This window comes from Bombus pascuorum, chromosome 7 (assembly GCF_905332965.1).
Source record: "Bombus pascuorum chromosome 7, iyBomPasc1.1, whole genome shotgun sequence".
NCBI classification, from domain to species: Eukaryota; Metazoa; Arthropoda; class Insecta; order Hymenoptera; family Apidae; genus Bombus; species Bombus pascuorum.
Genome location: NC_083494.1, coordinates 11,974,843 through 11,995,657, shown reverse-complemented (window position 1 = coordinate 11,995,657; position 20,815 = coordinate 11,974,843). Strand labels below are relative to the sequence as shown.

The window sequence follows — 20,815 nt, the reverse complement described above, 5'->3', positions numbered from 1 at the left end:
AAGGTGGCCGTGATCGGACAGCCGTTCGGATTCTTACGCTCATTTTCGAATAGATCGCTGTACAACGGTTTGTTCAGATCGTTCACGGCATCGTCGAACGTCAGCAGAACGATTTGCGGCGTCTGTTCGACTGGGATTCCACCTAAGTACACGACATTACACACATGTATCCTACGTTGCACGATTTTCATTCGTTGTCCACTTCTAAGAGAGATCGCGAGATATCCTCGTGTATCGGTGGAATTTACCACACCGAATCCATGTGATACGCAACGCTTATCAGAAAAAAGAAATCTCGTTGGATAAAGAAGCGCGTTTGATCCATTGCTTAATTAGAAACGAAACATAGGCAGAGACACCCGACTCTGGCAGATTCTTCCGGATGATTTATGCGAGGTATGCGGTTGCACAATCCACTCTAGACGCATGTACAGCTAGCTAGGCTGTTTTAATCGCTTACGTATCGCTCGCCTGCGGCCAAATATTATTACCGCGACTCGACGCGTTTCGTTCATGCCACACGCTTTAATTTAATATACATGGATAGTTTTCTTTTGACATAATGCCTATAAGATGATACCTGGACGCTTTCAGCGATACTTAGATACTTTTGAAACACGAATGCCTAATTCGGATTCAAATCACGCGGGAGCTTTCGATTTCGAACAGTCTTACGCGCACGTGCGAAATTGCAAGCGGCTAGGCGGATCTGTTTCACTTTCGAGCGGCCCATGGAACGGTTATATGTAACGTTAGAACCGGAGAAAGTCACGGTGGCTGCTAAACCGATCGGCTAAACTTAACATTCATGGCGTACGGACGCTTGCGTCATTGGCTACTGGCTACCCACGTTGTATCGTTTCAACTTCGATGATATCGATTCGACTTTTCCGCGTGTTTAGCTGTGTATGCGAGTCTGCCCGACGCGAACCGCACCGATCGTTTTCCCCTGCTTCGTATCGAGCGTCGAACGGATCAGGAAATAATTTGCGTGTGCTCGCATACCTGGAATGTCCGCGCCGCCGCAGCTGCAATCAGGAAGCAAGCAGACGTCCTTGCGACACTTGGCCGCCGGTTTGTCGACCTGAGGAGTCGGATAAATCGGCGCTGGTCTCGTCGGTGGATACCTGTAAATGTCGATGAACTCCTGCGCTTTCGACACGATCTCGGTGGACGGTTTCAAGGTTGGTCGCGATCGCCTGAAACCCCGAATTATCGATTTCAGAGAATCGATCGCGAAAAAAAGGTCGCGTTCCGCAGTTCGCTGAAACTAGCTATTGTTTCCTTCCGCGCAACGTGATTTCACCATTCTGTCAACGACAGCGTTCGTGATCCATCGATCAAAAACTGATTTATCTCTCTTGCCGTTTCTATTCTTTCCTTTTTACTTTTCCCGGTGACCGATGGTATCCGTTAGAGGCGGATAATCGTTTAGTAACTTTATTAGCGACAGCTGTGCAGCTTACACGCAATTAACTTTCTAACTGCATTAATTCGATGCAGTCACGTTCGTTCACCTCGTCGGGAACGAGAAAAGACACCGAGAAGCGACGCGACGCTAGTAGATCTCGTGATTTTCGACATCCCAGCTCGGATATTCGTTTTCGCTGCGACGATCATTCTCGTAATCAACCTTTACGATGTCAACGTTGCACGAAAGAACTTGATAATTTGTCAACTAATTGGAACTAGAGCTAGTTTCTCGAATATGCAGAAGAGCGAAATATCATGCGAAGAATCTCGACTTACGGTGGTGCCGTGCCACGGTGGACCTGCTGTGGGCGACCTCGGCTGGAAGAAAAACACAGAAAAGGATTGAAGAAAACGGAGGCGTGATAGAAATCGAGATAAAACGCGAGGAGGAGTCGCACGCGAGATAGAGAGAGAGAGAGAGAGGCAAAGGAAAAGAAAATGGAAAAATCGGTGATGTTTCCGGTGGTGCACAAAAGGAAAATGTTCGACTGCCGGGAGAGAAAGCGAATGCTTCGTTTAGCGGAATACAGAGACCGGCGAAATCGGGTCTTGGTCGATGGAGACGCTGCAAGGCCGTTCTTTCGTTCGCCGTGCAGACATCCAAAGAATCGGTTCAAGTATAAACGGAACGAACATCGAAGATGCTGATCGAAACGCGTCGTAATTCGTTGTTACATTATGGAAAAATTTGGACGTGACTGGATATGTTACTCTCACGAGAAATAATTCTAAGTATATTACGGTATTCAACGTCTTCGATCTCGCTTACGATAGTTTTACCACCACTTTCACGAACTCTTGGGCGCGAGTATATAATGAAAGTGAACATGTACGAGCGTACTTACGCATTGCACTCAATCAGCGTTCACGTTTTATATTTTCACGCTGAGTAATATCGCGTAATGATCTTCGATCATGGAACGAGTCCCCGCTGAATAAACACCGTTGGATTTTTATTTGTGCGAATACGAAAGGACGGGGGAATCCTGTATGCCTCTCGACGTTCGAGGAAAGCGAGAAATAATGTCGCATTCGTCACTATCGATTTGTCGGAATACTATCAAGCTGTGCGCGATGATTCTTGCGATCTCGGTTCTCTCTGGTTGTGTAATTCGGGAAAAAACTAGTCGACGACGACCGATAATGAGTATGTGGATACTCTACCTGGGTGCATTGACTGTGTAAGGCCTGCTGGTGGTAGTCGGAGGCTGCGTGGTTGTTGTTAACGGGATAAACGTGTCTACGATGGCATTTGGAGTCGTCACGTGAACGACAGGGTGGCTGAGCACGTTCGGTCTGTGCACACGCGACGATTAATTAATAAATTGACGAGAAACCGAGCAACGAGTCTCCTCGTGATGTCATCGACGCTTTCTGCGGTGAAGGACCGCAAACGGCACTCCTGAGACGAGTCTTTTATCCAATTTTTCTATGTTATTAACTATAACTAATTGTGTAAAGTTTCCCTTTGTTATTCTGCCCGTCGTTCGAATTAAGAGAGATTTATATAAATGAAATACAAGAATATAGCGATTAAAGCATCTAATAGGACAGGCGAGAAAAAGGAAATTCAGCTTGAAATGGACTTTTAGAAGCAGCAAGTCATCCAGACCAGCTGGACGGGTGTCTAGCAGGTTGCGCGCGTTTGTCTGCACCGACTACTATTTTTAACGCTCCTTAAACCGATAACTTGGCGCGTTTACGTAAGCATGATTTTCGCTTGATTTCACGGAATATCAGTCAGCGGTAAGAGTCCGCGAGCGTTGCACGGATGCGCCGATATCATCTTCAATTTCTAAGAAACGTAATTTGAAAGAATAGCAAAGAGACATCGATGAAAGCTCAAGGCGACGGTAGTTTCTTTCTCGCTTCACGCTCAAGGAGAGAGTTCGGAGGTTTAGTAAACATCGATGAGTATTTTACATAAAACTATCAAAGGTTCCGTCTTAATTAATAAAAGATTTCTCACCTGAACGACTGGTTTTCGGTGATGCGGAACTTGTTCTTGTTAAGCTGAGCCTAAACGTACATCCGGCACATGGCAAACAGAAAAACGACACAATAATGATTCGCGATTTGCACCCAATTCGTTTCTAGACGCGCAATTAGACGCTTTCTATCCTACCTGATTCTCGTAAATATCGTAGTCCTGCGCCGTAACGTCCTGGTTCAGGTTGTATTTGTCCGCTTCATTCACCGCGACCTTCTTTGGCTTTTGGTATTGTTTCGTGTTTACCTCGCTGATCTTGACACTCGGTTGAACGGGCACTGATTGGTTCACGGTATATTGGTTGTAATCTAACCGGAAAATACCGTCGATTACTTTTATCGAATTCGTATTATTCGCGATGGTTTCATCGACGCGTTCGCGATCACGGACGACTACTAGCATTTCAATTGAATAAACGTGTTACGAGTCGGTTTACGTAAACAATTATCTTACCGTCATCTTTGTAAATGGACACGTCGTCATCGTAAATGGTATAGTAAGGATAGCTCTGGTCCGGATCGTTGTAGTACGATTTGGAGATGACCGGGGCGACGGTGGACGCCAAGATCTTGGCGACTCTCGGCGACTCGGAGGATGGTACTTGCGTCCTGTGCCACGTTAAACAAGATTAATATCCTGGAAACGTTCTCTTTAGAGGGATACTTATCAACGGAGAGAGTTATCTTAAACGATCACTGGCAGCTAGAGCCGTTTCGTGAGATAATCGGTCTTGGAAGTTGGAAAAAAGGAACGTCGAATCGACGTTACGTAAAGGCGAAGCAGCCACCGGTAGAATTAAAGGAGCCCACGGCGAAAGAGAAATCGAGTAAAAAGGTCGTAGCGCGCGCCGCAGCAGGGCTGCTCGGTCCGATTTCAAAGCAGATTTTACGTACCTGTAATGGGCTTCCGTTTGGGCACGCGTGCTCACCAGACTCTCCTTTTCCCTTTCCTGCGGGACATTAATTGAGAAATTAATTCCCGCCTCGCTCGTTTTTTATTCCTCGTCGAATTTATCTTGCTTTCAACTACGCTAATTGATTTGGCGTCCGAGTGGCAACGATTGCGCGAAGAATTCATTTCTTACGAAAGTTATTTCCTACGTAACGCGTACGAATAGATTTAGAGCCCGAAAATAGCAGAGAAACTTATATTGTACGAACACGAATCTTCTGTGTCCCCGTTTTTGCGTTATGTAGATTTTCCTGTTTGGCCGATCGAGTCGGGCAGTTCCAATCGACCGGCCTACGTTTATCTCTGATTGATTTACAGTTATGTTGTCAGACCTTCTAGACAAATGGCAAACCGATACTTAATCATGCTATTTCTGAAGTAGATAAAGCAAGGGATTGCTGAATTTATTGTAGCTTCGTTAGAAAACTTAAAACAAACTAATATATATATATACTATAGCGACTAAACGAACTCACCGAAATCACGTTTCTTCGGAGACCATCTCTATCCCGTTGAACTTGGCCAATCGTCGAGGGTTGCCCTCTGTAGACTCGTTGCTGCCTATCGCTTTCTACTTCTGACGCTGGCTCGTACTCGTCCTCGTGATAGTTCCTAGCCTGTTGCCTCTGTCGAATCTGCTTTTCGGTGATTTGGGGTACGGGAGACGGCGTTGTCGTGATAGGAATCGGTTGTCTCTGAACGGGACGCTGTTGTTGTTCACGTCTGTGTTGTTGCTGCTGTTCTCGGATCTGTTGCTGTTCTCGGATCTGCTGCTGTTCTCGGATCTGTTGCTGTTCTCGAATCTGCTGCTGTTCTCGGATCTGTTGCTGTTCTCGGATTTGCTGCTGCGGCCGTTGTTGCTCCTGAAGGGTCTCGATCTTTGCCGATCTGCGCGATTCAAGAGAAACGATTGCGTCATGGTTAATCGACGGCCTTTAACGATCATTGCGGCCGTTGGGTTGGGTGGGTTTTTCTCGATCTCTGAGATTTCGCAAAGTTCCGTGTCGAACACGGTACGCCGGAGAAAATATAGCCAAGTTGTCCGTGCTAGCTTAAACGAAAATTCATCGCGGTAAAAGAACGGCGCGTTGCGCTCGTAATCGGATCGTTGATCGAAACGGATCGATTGTAGCGTCTCATCGGTCGGGCGTGCCGATCGAACCAGTTTTAATACCAAAACACGTTGCCAGGAATGGCAAGGACGTTGATCAGACATGGCGAGACGAAAAGAAGTGGGGCACAGGTTGGGAAATCGTTTCTTTCCCCGATTACTCGTGCACAATACGTTAATGAGCGACCGGCGACCGCTTGTTGCCTAACTTTTGCTCGCACAAGGGAAGTCGTACCCGGTTCCGAGGTGTAGTGCTCTCCGCGAGAAACAGCTGGAGAGAGTGGGAGTTCATTGTAGGCTAGCGCTCGGTTATACAACAAATTCACTGGGTTTCCGCTTAATCCTTTCGGCAACGAGTTTCAATGGACGGGAGAATTAACGCATAGCCGTTTTGACGGTTCTTTTGATCGAGATCCAAAGAATTCCAGAAGAATAAAGTAGCGTAGTATTGTAAAAGTAGAGGGAAAGCAAAGATAATAGGAGGTCTCGTATGTGGCAACCGGTCTGACAAAGCATGGCAGACCTGAATTCTAATTTTAGCGGTAAATAAGGAGGCAGAGGAAATCGTAATCCGATTAGTCTCGATCGATCGACGTTTATTGTTCGATTCTTGACGTCATTGCTACTATTTTCTCAAGATACTGTTTTCTCGCATGCAGTCAGATCGTTGATCAACTCGTAATTCCGTAACAGTTTCGACAACTAGAAAAATACGACCGGATCGTTTCGACGATACGTTTCTGTCTCGATCGCTACGCCCTTCCCATTTCGTTTCCTCGTCCTTCCAACTCTCACTCCGTGCGGCTTTTCCTCTTTCCACATCAACAGCGAACACGAGTGAAGTTCTTTGGCAATCAGCGTCAAAGCTGAATCGTTAGGCAATCGACGGACATCCGGTATTATAGATTGATCGATCGAGAGAGGATTTTGTTCTACAAAGACCGTTCAAACAGATCGGCCTGGCTGCAGTTCTTGACTAATCGTTCGCATCGAGTAGCAAAGACAACCAAACAGTCAAAAACTGATAAATAAATTGGTACAACGAACGGGTATGGTAACCCACGTGTGTAATAGTTACAAGCGACACGTAATAGCGTTGAAAGCTCACCTTTCCAATAGTGGATCTTCTTCGGCTTCCTTACTGGGAGATCCGCCTTCGGGGCAACCTACGTTACGTGGCCAATCGCATGTCTGCAACTCGTGACTGTAGAAAAGAAAGCAACACAAGTTTCTTTAATATCGATCGTTCTGATTAACCGTTGTATGAACTTCGTTTTGGCAAACAATAGCTAATAATAGATAACTTGATTGGAATAGCATTTTTTTTTTTATTTTTTTTTGGTTTTTTACAATTTGTCCTTATGGACATTTGGTAAAGTGTTATATCTTATTGGTGAAAAAAAAAAATAAAATAAAATTAAATATAGCATGTGGGTGGCTACCCCCAGCAGGGTGCCAGCTTCGTTTTTTCTAAGTTATATCTTTTATGTTTGGAATAGCATGAAACCTTTTTTACGAAATTTTCAGCGTCGTTTTACGCTTTAAGTTTCGGGTAATTTCAGGTTTAGGTTTTAGGTATCCTTAATAAAACCTGGCATTCACATCGAGCTCGGTTTACTTTAGGTTAAACAAGTTTTGACAGATTTACTACTTCTGACAATACACACGCAGGTTGTACTTTTTAGGGTTCAAGTAAATTACGTTCTAATCTTCATCTTTAATCACATACTTAGTATTATGCTTAATGATACAGTCAGGAGTTCGGTGATCGTTAAAATTTGGTATTCTAGTAATCTGTGTTAATATTTTCAAATAAAATCTAAATATGAAAATAACGGTTACTTGAAAGATCGTATAGTCTATTAAAGACAGGTCGTTCATCCGATGATTCACACGCAATTCCTACGGTAATTTATCAACTTTTATACTATTCGCCCACCATAAAGCACCATTTTGACGTACGATGTGATTTTTTCGATCAAACATGGTGATTCGACCGGGAAACAAGTTTCTTCGATTACCGACTTTATATCGCACGAACCATCTCGCGTAAACGGAATTCTTTTATTCGATATCAAGATGTTTGTTGAAAGTATATGAAACGTACCCGCCAACAGGCGATTTTAGATGGATGAAATCTTAGTTTGAACAACAGAGTATAGCGCGTTTGGTGTTATCGAAAATGTTTAATTCCACGAATAGTGCAGCTTGTCGGTGGACGTTTCGAGACTTGAGAAGCATTCTGCTCAGGTCTGGAAATGGACAAGAAATAGAAATCTCCACGGAATCTCGTAATACACGAGTCCTGGGAATACGGGAGAGTATATCCATTAGACTTGTCTATATCTGGACGACAATACCGCATTTCGCTTTTGATCCGACTCCTCGTATTATTCGCTCGAGTTTCAATTTACCGCGCTACCAATTTCTACCCGTATTAGTTGATCGTGTACGAGAATCGTTTCCACGTTTTTGCTCGCAATCCGTTTGTTCACCCGTTTGCACGTGTCCTCTCGATCAATTATCAGCTGATTCGAAGAAACGTTCTGCGACTGTATTTTACAATGAGAAAAAATGTTGGCTCGACAGTAGGATAAAATTATATATTATAACCTTTCTAATCATTTAATTAAATCGAATCATATTTAAGTTCAGTTAATTAAGGTAAAAACTGGGATTATATATCCTATTGTAAAAACAATATAATTAATTTAATTCATAATAATAATTAAACGTAAAATCATTATAGTAATAGCTCCCGTTAGAACAACTAAAGATAAAATTAATAAAATTGCTGTAATTAAATAAGTTTTTTTTTGTAAAGCTCGATGCATTAGGAAAATTTTCGAGGATTATACTTGCCTGTACATTAGTCCTCCTGTGCAGGATTCGAGCAAAGCACCGCCAAACACGCAAACATAGTATTGCGTACAGTCACGCGGATGAGGGTAATATCCAAATTCCTCGGGACACTCGAATTCCAATACCGCTTCGTTTCTACTCGCTCTGGCGCTTCTAGGAATGGGGTTTCGTTGACATTCTGAAAACAGAATAGGATACGATTAAGTTGAGACACGTTCGATATCCACCTACGCAGCAGAAGTGGTTTAACGAAAAAATCCAGAACGATAAAAGATACTGTCCACGGGGATCCGATACAGTTTGAATTATAGCAGTGTATGTTCTCGTATCTCGATGTGGATCGGTTGGGGTACGGAACGTGAGCGGTAGACGAGATGGTGAATTGCGTAACGCGGATTGTAAGTAACCGGATTTTTGGTCGACCTTGCGCGTACGCACATTCGAGAAATTCGAGCAACCAATGTTTGCAGATTCGGATGCACCATAACAACGACTGGAGAAGGGAAAGGGGCAACTGAAATCGAAGACTTGGCGCCAAATTTTTCGTAATCGGTACGATGTAGTCGCTATGGTGCGAACTTGCGAACGATATTTCATCAGGAGTACAAGGGAGACACGAAGCGAGCGAGATGCGTTGCGTTTGGCAGCGGTTGCGGTGCCACTTTGTTACCAGCTAAATAACATGCTATCGTTGAAAATAGTTTCTACGTTCTACCATTGTTTCGCCTGCTGGCGGATTCGATTATCCCACTAAAGCTTTCTGGCACAACTTCATCGTGAGACCGCGCCACCGCTGGAAAGACGAATTGATTTGTTAGAAACGTGACTTACGCCATTCCTTGTTGTACTTTCGTCGTGAGAATACGTGCCTGTACAGTAACGCCTAGGCCGGCTGGTTGTATGTAAATCCTTTTTCACGTCGTTACCACTTCTATAACGGTGTTACCGGAGTTGCGATTAAACTGTCAAAATCTATGAGCCAATGCTTCCGTTAGATGTTCTCGTTTACCACTTAAGACAGGGTAGCACGAGTGTGTCAAATTTGACAAAAGTTAGAAAAAACGAGAAAATGGTAAATGCATACGTACGAAGCGAACTATACGAGTCGAAAGTCGACGTTCGCTCCTATTTTCCGACTTTTCTCCAATTGCCGGTCGAAAGCGATAGCAACCACGTGCATCGAAAGCATTTCTGGGTCAACGTTTTTGCGCTCAGCGGAGCTGCGAGGCGCGGTGAAACCGTGGAACGCCAAACTCCCGGTGTGTTTCTTTGCCTTCCCATGTGCGGCGAAGGAATAACAGAGCGATTACATAATTGTCATTAGGCTGCGCGCATCTGACGCGCGGGATACCGGTAATGAATTTTTGTTGATGCGAAGGACGAGAAGAGACACCCGTTACCGGTAGAATTAAGCAACTGTAATTGGAGACGCGGGTTGTATCGGAGCCGCTGCGAAGGTAAGCCTCGCGTAATAACTCGTAGACGCGATCGATCACCGAGAACGCGTTTAATTAGATCAAGACCGGTTTATCGAGGCAGCGGTCGGAAATTCAATTCTTTCGTAAGTTTAACACGCCCTTATTGTTCAACGAGACGGAGAACATTTTTCTATACGATAACACCGAGGAACAAAAAGTACAAAAAACGAGAATCGTTTGGCCAACCTTCGCCTTCCAGTTTCGCGGCGTTCCATCCAAATGCTTTCAGTTTTGCAAGTAAAATATGAAGTCATGCGGCAAGGGTTCGACGTACGTTAGAAATTTTCTTCGTCCGACAGTGTAAAAACGAACGGCCTGGTTTGTAACCGCGAAGGTACTTTCTATTAGCGACCTAACGTGGTTCGTAACGGTTGCTGTTCGTAACATGCGTGGACACATCACGAATACCAGTCGTTAATTGAAATTACACGGAATTATGGAAACTGGTGCGCCGCGAAGCGCGATTAACGTGGCAGCCCTTGGCAAACAAACAAGAAAATATAATTATAGATGCAATCGTTCCCACCCAAGCGACTTTTACTTTTATACCTTGTTAATAGACCGACCTCGCTAAATCGCGGCACACATGAATCACACTTTCGTTTCGTAATACGAAAAGCTGTGTAAATCCTATTAAACCACTCTACCATCTATGATCATCGTGGTCAATTACCATCGCGTGGTCATCGCGAACAAAATATCTGCTGGAATTGTTTATCGAACGTGGCGACTATTACGAGGGCAACGCGCGTCCTCGTGGATGTACTTCGAGCAAGGAGACGTAGCTTGGCGCTCTTCCCGGTGTCATTGAAAGTATCAACTAGCCGCGACGAAGGTCACCAGGAAAAATCGAAATGGAGGAAAGTGAGCTCTCTGGACTGCGTGACGGGATCGACCTTGAAGAGAATATAGTTCAGAAGGTACAACAAAACGAGTATTCGGACGAATATCCTGGTACCGTTCTCTCGACCTTCCGGTAGACCAATGTCGACCTTGCCGTAATGGTAAGGTAGCTAATCCTCAAATATTTGTCGACCCTTTCGACCACAAATGAATTCCTGCGATTCTCTTTTTGGAACACGATCGGTTTATGACTTTCCTTTTTGGAGGAATAATATACGATACCGATAATCTATTTCGTCGTTGTTGAAAGGAATGTGACGTTGCAGTACTTACTGCGGTACCGCATCGAGTCATTCAATTTCCTCCGCAGTGATGCGATCTTTTCTCCTGGCGTGAAATCGATTTCGCGTGAGGAATCCTCTTTCCTTAAGAGGGATAATAAGATTTCTTACGGATCTCGTACGATTCTGACATTTGCTCGGCGTTCGTATAAAATGTAATGCGATCGAGCGTCAGGGCCGATGACGAGAGGTGTTTCAGACGTTCTAGAAAGGCGAATAATATACTGATCCCGTGAATGTTCGCGCACTTTGGCCGCGATGAAGTAAATGTCAAATGAAACGCGGTCCCACCTTCGACGCGCGTTCCAATTTTTCGTCACTCGTGTACGCGTACATTCTCTGACCGTGCTCCTTGGCATTCTTTTAGTCGTTTGACCTTCGGTGTTAATATGTCTCCGTGTATTTTATTTTTCCACTCAACGCGAGCTACTTGTTATCACTCGATCGACGTGTTAAGGAGCCTTTGCGGATTCGTAGGAGGGCGCGTGCTCGGCTAGACATTCCTCTCGTTAAAATCTTGATAATGGAGAATAAACGGGGGAGTGGCGGTCGTGCGCGGCTCATTGTGACGGAAAAATTACAAAACTCGTTGAACGGTCGAGCCGGGTTTCGCAAGAGCTGTGGTTTTCGGCGGGTTCTTTTTGTGAGAGAGATACTCGCTGAATTTTCACATGACATCAACCGGGGGTGGCAAAGAGAGGCGGGAGATCGTGGATGTAAAGTTACACCATTCAGCCTTATTGAATGTTGCAGAAATGTGAGAACTGTATTACCAGACAGACAACGTGGTCTCATTATCGCTCACAATAAAGCCATCCTGGAGGAACGCCTTGTTCGATGTATAGCTGAGAAATGATTACGTTACGCTAATTATCGTAACGCGCGTTTTAACGAGCGCACTTTACACCGAGAGCTAGCCGATTTTTTATTTTAAATCGTTAACGATTTTGGAATAATTGGAAAAACTGCGAAGCTATAATTTAACTACCTCGTGTTCGCGTTTGGAATTCTCATATTTCAAAGTGTATGAAGCAGGACTAATCGCATCGGAGACACCAATTTGTTCGACACGAATGTAAGAATGGGATATGTCGATCGGCAAAGGTATCATCAATACCACGGAATCTCGAACACATAATTAACAAATTATCGTCGGCAACTTGGTACGCGTGGATTTCCGTGCAATTAGTACCAGTGGTTGGTAATTTGCCTAATCACAGTCTTGTCGGTCGTTCAAACATAATTTGGGAACGATAAAATCATTGTCCGTGCAAAACCAATAGGAGCACCGAGTTAAGTGACGCCTAAACGTGTCGTAAAACTAGCAATTTCAGGGGTTTCGTGGAACGTGTCTAGCCTTTGGCAGCAGAGGCGATAATAATCGAAATTTAAGAAACAGATTGCTTCTCGGTACCGATATTACCGCAAATTCGTCCCTCTAACGATCTACGGCCATGTAAGGTGCCTATTTATCACCTATAACGAACTCGTCAGTCCATAAATTACGTAATTACGACCTGTTAGAACGGCTAATTAGAATCTTTACACGCTGAGAATAAAGCTGGCTTAGTATGTAACGAAAGACGAGGATCGCTTTGCAAGACGCGGGAATTGTCGAAAGAACGGCGTTTTCAATCAGCCGTTGACGCATTACAGACCTCTCTAATCGACTACGAGGTAAATATCGTAGCGACAACCTAATAACATCTTCCACATTGCGAGGAGTTCGGTATCTGAACACCGTACGTTTCTGGGATCGCAGGATCACGCAACAGTTGGTCCGTGCAAAGCGAAACGAACAACTCCTTCGAAATATGAAAACCGGGAGGACGATTTTCATCGCCACAACGCCATCGTAAACTTTCCGTTGCCTCGTAAATTGCGCGGTTTACGATTGTGTTTCTAACGAGGTACGGATCTTTCGAGATAAACGTGCATGTAAAAAGGGCTTCGTTCGGAAAGGCTAACGTCGAAGTTCACGATAGCCGAGAACCGCAAAACGGGAAGCGATTTTCAGTATCGATCGGTGGAGCGATTCCATAGTTGCAAAGCAACGAGAGTCGCCGGGGCACTCTGTAAATCATAGGACTATGGTTTTCTAAGGCGTTACAAGTGGAAGTTTGCAGCGAAAGACGCGGGGCGAGGAAGGAACGACTTACGAAGCTAAGAGAAGTGAAAGTCATACGAATGGCAACGAGAGGGAGAAAAAGAACGCGGGAAGGAGGCAGACCGAGAAAGAAGAGCGAGCGAGAGAAGTCATGATAAAAGAGTTAGCGAGTGAATGAGTGAAAGTGAGTTGGAATACCGAAGCGGGGCTTTAAAACTGGAACACGGCTTGCATAATATCGGACAGTTTAAACAGTTTAAGGCGCGTGCATGTCCGCGGTTACCGCGTGTCCACCTTGCCACTTTGCTAAACATATTGCACGGAAATTTGCTTAGAATTTCAAGCCGGACGTCTATTTTCAACGTTCATTCCCATTAATTCTGAGAAGAGATCAAGATACTTCCGTGGTACCCATGGTCCGCCACTTGCAATTTCAATACGATTGCGCAATCGAATACCATATAGCACATCGATAGTCTGTCCTTTCTTTGTTGCAGCTAATTCCATATGTAAGACTCGCTTGTTAATGCATTGTACTCTCGAGTTTTCCCATGATTAATAAAGGTCCATACAGTTGCGGCAAATTAAATACCTTCGTTCGCGATTGCATACAACGTGAAGCAGCAATTACACCGTTCTAGACTGTACAAACCCGAATCACGTTTGCGCGAGTCCGGGAATGTAGCAACGTAATATCATAAGTATACTCCAGTTGCATTGATTTCCCGCTAAATAAACTCGCAGTCGCAGAATTACGGAATTGTATCTTGTTGCTACGATATATTCAGATCTTAAATTTTTCGATTTTCAATTTTATAAATTGTGCAACGGCAATGAATTATCGAGACGGTTTCTGCATTGAATAACACGGTCGATAGGTGACTCGGAACTTTTCCTCGTGACTTATGCTTTCCTGTGTTCCTCTCCAGCGATCCGGCACACAATCTCGGAATAATTTGATTACTCCCTAGCGATCGGAAAGGATTGCTTGATGATCGAATCAGCTGCGCGCACAATTACTGTCGAGTCACGCGTCCAATTACGCAAAGGAAAAGTGTATAATTATTATAGATCCAGAATGCGCAATCTCCAGTTTTTTGTAAGAATACACCAAAGGCAACGAATCTTGTCTTTGCTTCCCATTTATGGAATTCTCTTGTTTTGGAAGGGTGAACGGTAAACTTTGAAACTGATTCCATCAGTCTCTTGGGTGGAGTCGATGATGAAATTTATAGAAATTGAAATATTTTGTGATCGTGTCGAAATTGAAAGACTCTGACAGAAACGAAGGAAGCGACCTATCAGTTGTGATTGGGAAACTATAATTCCCGCATTAAGCTCGATCGTAAATCAAGGTAGGAAGAAATGTTGTCATTAACAAATGACATCGCTTATAAATTGGACGTAATTAACAAAATCGAGCACACGTTACTACCGATTTCTACGCGGAAGCGCAACAGTTTGCATCAATTTCGTGATACAATTCCAAAGCCTGCTTACTATATCTAACCGCTGTTAGTGGTCCCACCGATCAACGCCAAACTGAGCGGATTTCTCTTTCCGATATAGTTTCCTCGCGGCACGAACACCCAGATTGTCCGTGTACCGGAGCGGAGTTTCGCAATCTCGATCGTTGTGTGCGCCAGCAAAAAGAGGAATTTGTGAATCGAGCAAACAGCGTGGAAAACGCGGGCCTATCGCATCGGCGAGTCATTCCAAGTCAGAGAACACGATTCACGTCGTGATTTGCTTTGAGTTTCATTGCCAGCCGCGACTGCCGCATAACGGATAGGCGCACTGTTAATTTCGATGTTTTTCGCATTTGGCATGGAATCAGAACGTTGGATTTCACGCGATCGAACGTCTTGCCGAGTATATCACGAAAAACCAGGAATTTCAAGTATCGCCTTCCTGTCGTTCTTGTAAATCTCGAGAATTTATATGACTCGTTGCATAGACTTCCGACTTCAGCAGAGAGAGAGAGAGAGAGAGAGAGAAAGATACGAGAGTCTGTAAATCAAAGCATTTCTCTCGATCGACGCACCGCGTACTTCGTTCGAACGGTAAAACGAGCATTGCGTTTGATTCGCAATAAATTAAAAGCAGAATCGTTTCCGCGTCGATTTCACGAATACCTGTGACGCCTACGGGCTGGGAAATCTAACGAATATATCTGCACCGGGTAACGGTTTTTAGGTTTCTTTGCGTGACTTCGGGAACCGATTCCCACTTTAAGTGGAGCATCGAATCGTAACCGCACCGGTTACCGTCACCCGCTACACCCTGCGCTTTATTCAATCCGATAGAGCCTTGGAACACGATATGATTGGCGACCATAACGAAACGGCTCATACAGCGCGTTTAAAAAACGCGCATACCATTTGTCTCGCGTTTCTCGTTAGGATTGAAGCCTTCTTGAAGCTTTTACGAATTACGTAGCCGTCCTTCGAGGACAGGCAGATCCGTTTATCTAGGAAGGATGAAAGATAAAAGGATTGAGCAATACATAGTAACGAAGTGGAAACAGTGGATTCGGTGAAACATCCGTCGACCTTTCTCATTATTAAACGACGGAGAACGACCTCGAAAGGAAGGGACAAGTGGAAAACTAGCAATCACAAAGATGTGCATCGTGCTGTGTCTCCGCGCATGGGCATCGTATATGGTAATAATCAGAAGATGCATAATACTTTGCGCAATCGTCTATCTATCCAGCCACATGCACGGATTAGGTGAGAATTAATCCTTTCGACATTGGGAGGACGAGTGAAAGGTGGAAATGTTCCCTGACGATTAACGTCGACAAGTGTCGTGCAAGCAGACGCGTACGAACCAGCAGAACGAAGACGCGCGCCGATAATTAGCAGTAATTGCGAGAGTATTGTATTAGCGGTTCGCAATTAAATTCGTAATCCCAGCAGTACAATTGCAAGATGAAACGTGACGACCGAGAATAACTTGCGACCCAGTTTCTACATCACGTGGACCAATTACGTTCGCCGAGGAAAACTTTCTTGGGGAATTTCTCTCTCGAAAGCGATACAGTTTCATGGCATTGTGCGACCGCCCGCTTTCGTAACACTTACGTTTTCATTTACGGACTGTGAATATTCGTTACAGCGACATTTCATCGCCGACAAATAGTTCTGTCGAGCTAACCATGTCGAGCTAGCACGCGCTAAACTTTTCCTCCTTCATACGTTTCGTCTTTTGTCTTTTTCTTTTTCATATTCACAAAGGAAACTTTTAAAGGATAAATTTATTAGGCAACTGATTTGTAAAAAAGTAAGAATCACGTGCCACTTGAGCGGCGACCGAACAGGTGTTAACAGATTCCGATACGCAAGTCGTATCGTGCAACGACAAAGACACGACCTCGATAGTTGTGCCATCGTGTCCATGGAAACTGTTTTCTAGTCAGATCGACGAGATTCCCTCTACTCCAGCCGTAAACCGAGTATCCTCGGGTGAAAGAGAATTTACAAGGCCGCAGGCTTCTTGGTCAAGTGAATCGGTGTTTCTAGACGCGCGTCTTAGTACGTGGATGCAATCGGGTAACGGTGCCTCGTCCAGTGGCCTTAAAAGTGAAAAGACGCATCTGCCAAAAGAGGTGGCGATGAATACGAGGTCGTACTCGTATTCATGCATTTCCGCCTGTTTTCCTTCGATATTTCCCGCAGTAATTCCGTTTTACCTGGCGTACGGAATACGTAATATAAATAGCGTAATACAAATTTGATAGAACGAGACAAACGCGCTTTCGTAACCAGTGGACGACTCGATAAAAGTGCAGCCTCGACCATAAATTAGCGAGATCAGCCAAACGAAGTTAAAAGACTTCCGCCGTTCTTCCAAGCAACGATATCGAACTCTCCATCGAACGACCGATTAATTGTATACCTTTCAAAAGTCTTTTTTCAATCAGTCTGCATCGAAGCAACGCAATTAAATCATTCTTTTAACGTTAACGTTAGTATGGAACGTATCAACTGCTAACTTCGAGTAGTTTATTTAACAAATATCGGTAGCAAAGACCAGTGCGCGAAAGTAACGCTCGCATATAATGGCTAGTTGCTTTTAACGATCGATTTCCACCGGAATATACCTATGTATTAACGTTTGAGAAGAAATTGGCAAGAAATCGAGTCGAATTCCCACGTGCGAAGCGGCTAATTAGAACGTCGCGTTATCGAACGGTTGTTCGGATTAAAAGTTATTGACCGACGACGCAACAGCGCGAACGTGACTCACAGTGACGTACGCGACGCGATCGAAAGCATATTTTACGAAATAAAACTTTACAATCACGGGATGCCGTGGGATAGGCTGCGCGTCATTCCCCTTACCCTTTTACCCGTGATTAATCGTCTGTTTAAGAGAAAGACCGCTGAGAGATCGCGTTTGTTCGCAGGGCTGCTTGCAACTTCACCGATATATACGAATACATAATGGTAACCAGTGAACGCCCCTCGCTCCAGTCTTCAATCCTGCGGATCACTTGGGAACACCTACTCACGATTCGCTGGATCCCTCGGCGTTATTAAAGATACTCCGACCTCATCGGCATTCGTGCCTCGATCCCACGATCTTCTCTCCCCTTACGAATCTCTTTCTACTTAAGTAGCGACCAAGTGCCGGAAGACGAGGCCGTTGATGTTGCGTGGGCGGCGAATTCACCGAATATTCCAACAGGACCTTAACCTTCCGTTTAGACCGTTAGGTAGATGAGCGCGCGAATCGTCGTGAAAGTAAATTCGTGAAGTCATAGCACGAGGAAGAGGAAAGTAGGCGTGAAAGGAGATACGTGAGTGAGTTTTTTTAAAACATTCGTAAATTAAGTTGCTGGATAACAACTTGCATAAAGGTACTCGTTGCGTTAGATGCGGAAGAAACCGCTATCGATCTGCGATCGGTGCAAGACGTCAGATAGGCAGCGGCAATTCGCGCATAATCAAAGAGTCCGTATGAAAGAAGCGTATAAGGCGCTGCCGTTTCTCGAGATGATAGCATTGTCGAAGCGGTAAGTAATCAGTAGGTGGTCGAAGGCACGAATCACCGATTGTTTAACCTTGCAATTCAGGTTATGCAAAAATCGTGCGAGACGGAGAACGTAGAAAGCGGTTACCTCGTTAAGCACGATTATTGCGTTCCGAACGAACACGTGATTAATTACTATGCCACGAGATTGACATCGAACGTTCGTTGCATCGACGAAGATAATTCGGAGAGATTACCTTGCAACGCGAGAAGAGAGTACAAAGAAAGTACGAAGACGAAAGGTTACGCAAGTTAACTTCTGCCAAATATTAACATTCGAAGGTAGAAACAAACCACCGGATTAATCCTCATGAATCGCGCTCCGAAAATTTATCGCGGTTATCGTTAAATAACAGACAAAACGTTTGTTCAAAAAAATTATTCCATTATGATTTCGCGGATCCAATTCATAATTCCGATGCCATAGATTTGATCGCGTGAAATGCACACAGGCGTGGAAACGTACCGATCGGCCATGAAAGTTACGCAGTTGCAGGGGCGTGTGCGAACAACGTGTTTAACCTTTGCTATTTCGATTCGCGTACAGCCACGAGTTAGAAAGGTGCAACACGCGGGACACGGTGTTCGTTTCAAAATTTCCTGAAACCCATTCCCACCGTCTCCGTTCTAATTTTCATCTCGTGTCGTAAACAAAGCGAAACGCGCGCAGCCGCTTGGAATTTCCTTAGAAATTTGCATGAATTCGCGATTCCCTTTATCTCGCCGTTAACTTTCGACCGATTCGTGGCGTCGTGAATCACGACACCAATATCGAAATCTGGGGCACGTAACGTCCATCGAAAAAGATCCTGAACGATGAATATCTCGCGCAAATCTTTAAGATAAATTACTCGTAAATTTGAAACGCTTGTTTCCATTGAAAATGACAAGCGAGGGGACGAGAGGGATAGATGTCAAAATGTAGTTAATCTTGCCTTTCTACGCGTGACTCGAAACGATCACTTTGCGAAATTCTATGCTCTCAGTGGAACAAGAGAGCATAAGACTCGCGTGATGAAGCAAGTGGAAAAGGAAGGTAGTGATCAGGCGCGATCTCCTGTACCCGTAAGTACTTGTAGCCGTGATTTCAAGAAATCCGACGTTCGGTATATTCGAAGTATAAACTACTATTGTACGCAAAGTTTCAACATCGGTGTTGTGTTACCAAATCTGTAAGTACACCGAAATACTTGATAACGACAAAGTAACGTTTGACCACCGAATTAATTTACGAGTGTTCGTGGAACCGTACCCACTTTCGGATATCTTACATCATCGTTATTTAGGCACATCTTTTTACTATTCACGCTCATTTTTCTCAACTTGTATCGGCAATATTTTAAACATGGAAGTTTCTCTTCGTTCCACAGGTCGACGGTTATAACCCAAATCGAAATACGAGTTTGCGATCACGGACTGCGAAACGTGAGGAACCCAAGACGCTCTTCGAGTCTTCAAGACAGAACTAACGATAGAATGACATTATAGATTCTCAGTATGGCGCGTTAGTTGTCGAAGCGGTACAGGGCATTTTCCATGAGAATATTCCCGTGTATTAACTAGCCACGAACGTCCGCGAGGTTTCGAAAGCATCTGATCTCACTCTCGCTATCGCGGGCCGGGCATACCGTTATCTTTTTCGCGTTCGATATCCGATACGGTACGCTGCACACCCACGTAAACGCTCGACGAAGTGAAACACACGTCCGCGCGCTGTGTGTGCGGGAACGGGGTACGTAATGAGGTGAACGGTTCCAAGGGACAAACAGATACACATCGAGTGTGCCCTCGTCTCCTTTTTACTCGGTCGATGTTCCACGCTGTGGCCTCCAGAAAGAGAAGGAGAGGCGACGGAGTGTCGCAGAGATCGGGTTAACATTTAGTAATCGATGAACGGTCAGGGGGCCGTGACTCGTTTCGCGGAAATCGGAGAAGAGTACCTCGTCGTGGTTAAATACGGTGATAAACGTAGTAGATTCCTAGGGGCGACACGTTCCTGACCCGGATATAACTGAACGCACGAGTATCGTTACGTGGCTCTCCGTTTCGTCATTCGTAATACCAGGACGATCTTGAATGCTTTCGATGTCTCGTCGCGAGACAACCGCGACCGAGGAAAACAAAGGACGCGAAACTTTCTATGGAAAGCGGTGGTTCTACACGAGAACCCGTGCATCGGTTCTGCCGTTCTACGTACGAATGGAAATTAACCGTTGTACCGTCGGTTATTATAGTCACTGAATCCTAAACATTACCTCTTTCTCGCGATTAATACCGTCTCGAAGTAACATTCAGACTATCTATTCAACGTTACCGCGAATTCTAGCTCGTAATCGGTAGAAATCAGCAACGAAGTTATCGGCGACAGCGATCTAACTGGTAATATCCTAATATCTTTTGCTTCTATTCGCGTTTCCTAACAAATACCCCCTCGATTCGATCTATCTCTCGTCCCAATTAATTTTCGGCACGCGCAACGTTCATTGTGTTCAAAGGCTGTGAAGGCTAGGAAAGCTAGCGCTGTTGGCCAACCATTAGCCAGCCATCCTCGATTTAAGGTGAGGCAACCGATGGCCTGTAGATCGCTGGAATAGACGTAGTAACGCGTCGAGAGAAAAGATA

The 20,815-nt window shown here is 44.7% G+C and overlaps 1 protein-coding gene across 1 annotated transcript in view; it reads right to left on the bottom strand.

The window, feature by feature from the left end:
* Positions 1–20,815, bottom strand: part of LOC132908791 (uncharacterized) — a 41,815-nt gene that overhangs the window by 4,378 nt on the left and 16,622 nt on the right. The window contains exons 2-11 of the mRNA XM_060963129.1: positions 8,388–8,565; positions 6,634–6,729; positions 4,891–5,302; positions 4,357–4,412; positions 3,917–4,071; positions 3,599–3,771; positions 3,443–3,492; positions 2,638–2,769; positions 1,750–1,791; positions 1,006–1,199 (exon numbers count right to left, since the gene is read on the bottom strand). Coding sequence (XP_060819112.1) covers positions 1,006–1,199; positions 1,750–1,791; positions 2,638–2,769; positions 3,443–3,492; positions 3,599–3,771; positions 3,917–4,071; positions 4,357–4,412; positions 4,891–5,302; positions 6,634–6,729; positions 8,388–8,565 — 1,488 coding nt within the window. The remainder of the gene's footprint in view (positions 1–1,005; positions 1,200–1,749; positions 1,792–2,637; positions 2,770–3,442; positions 3,493–3,598; positions 3,772–3,916; positions 4,072–4,356; positions 4,413–4,890; positions 5,303–6,633; positions 6,730–8,387; positions 8,566–20,815) is intronic.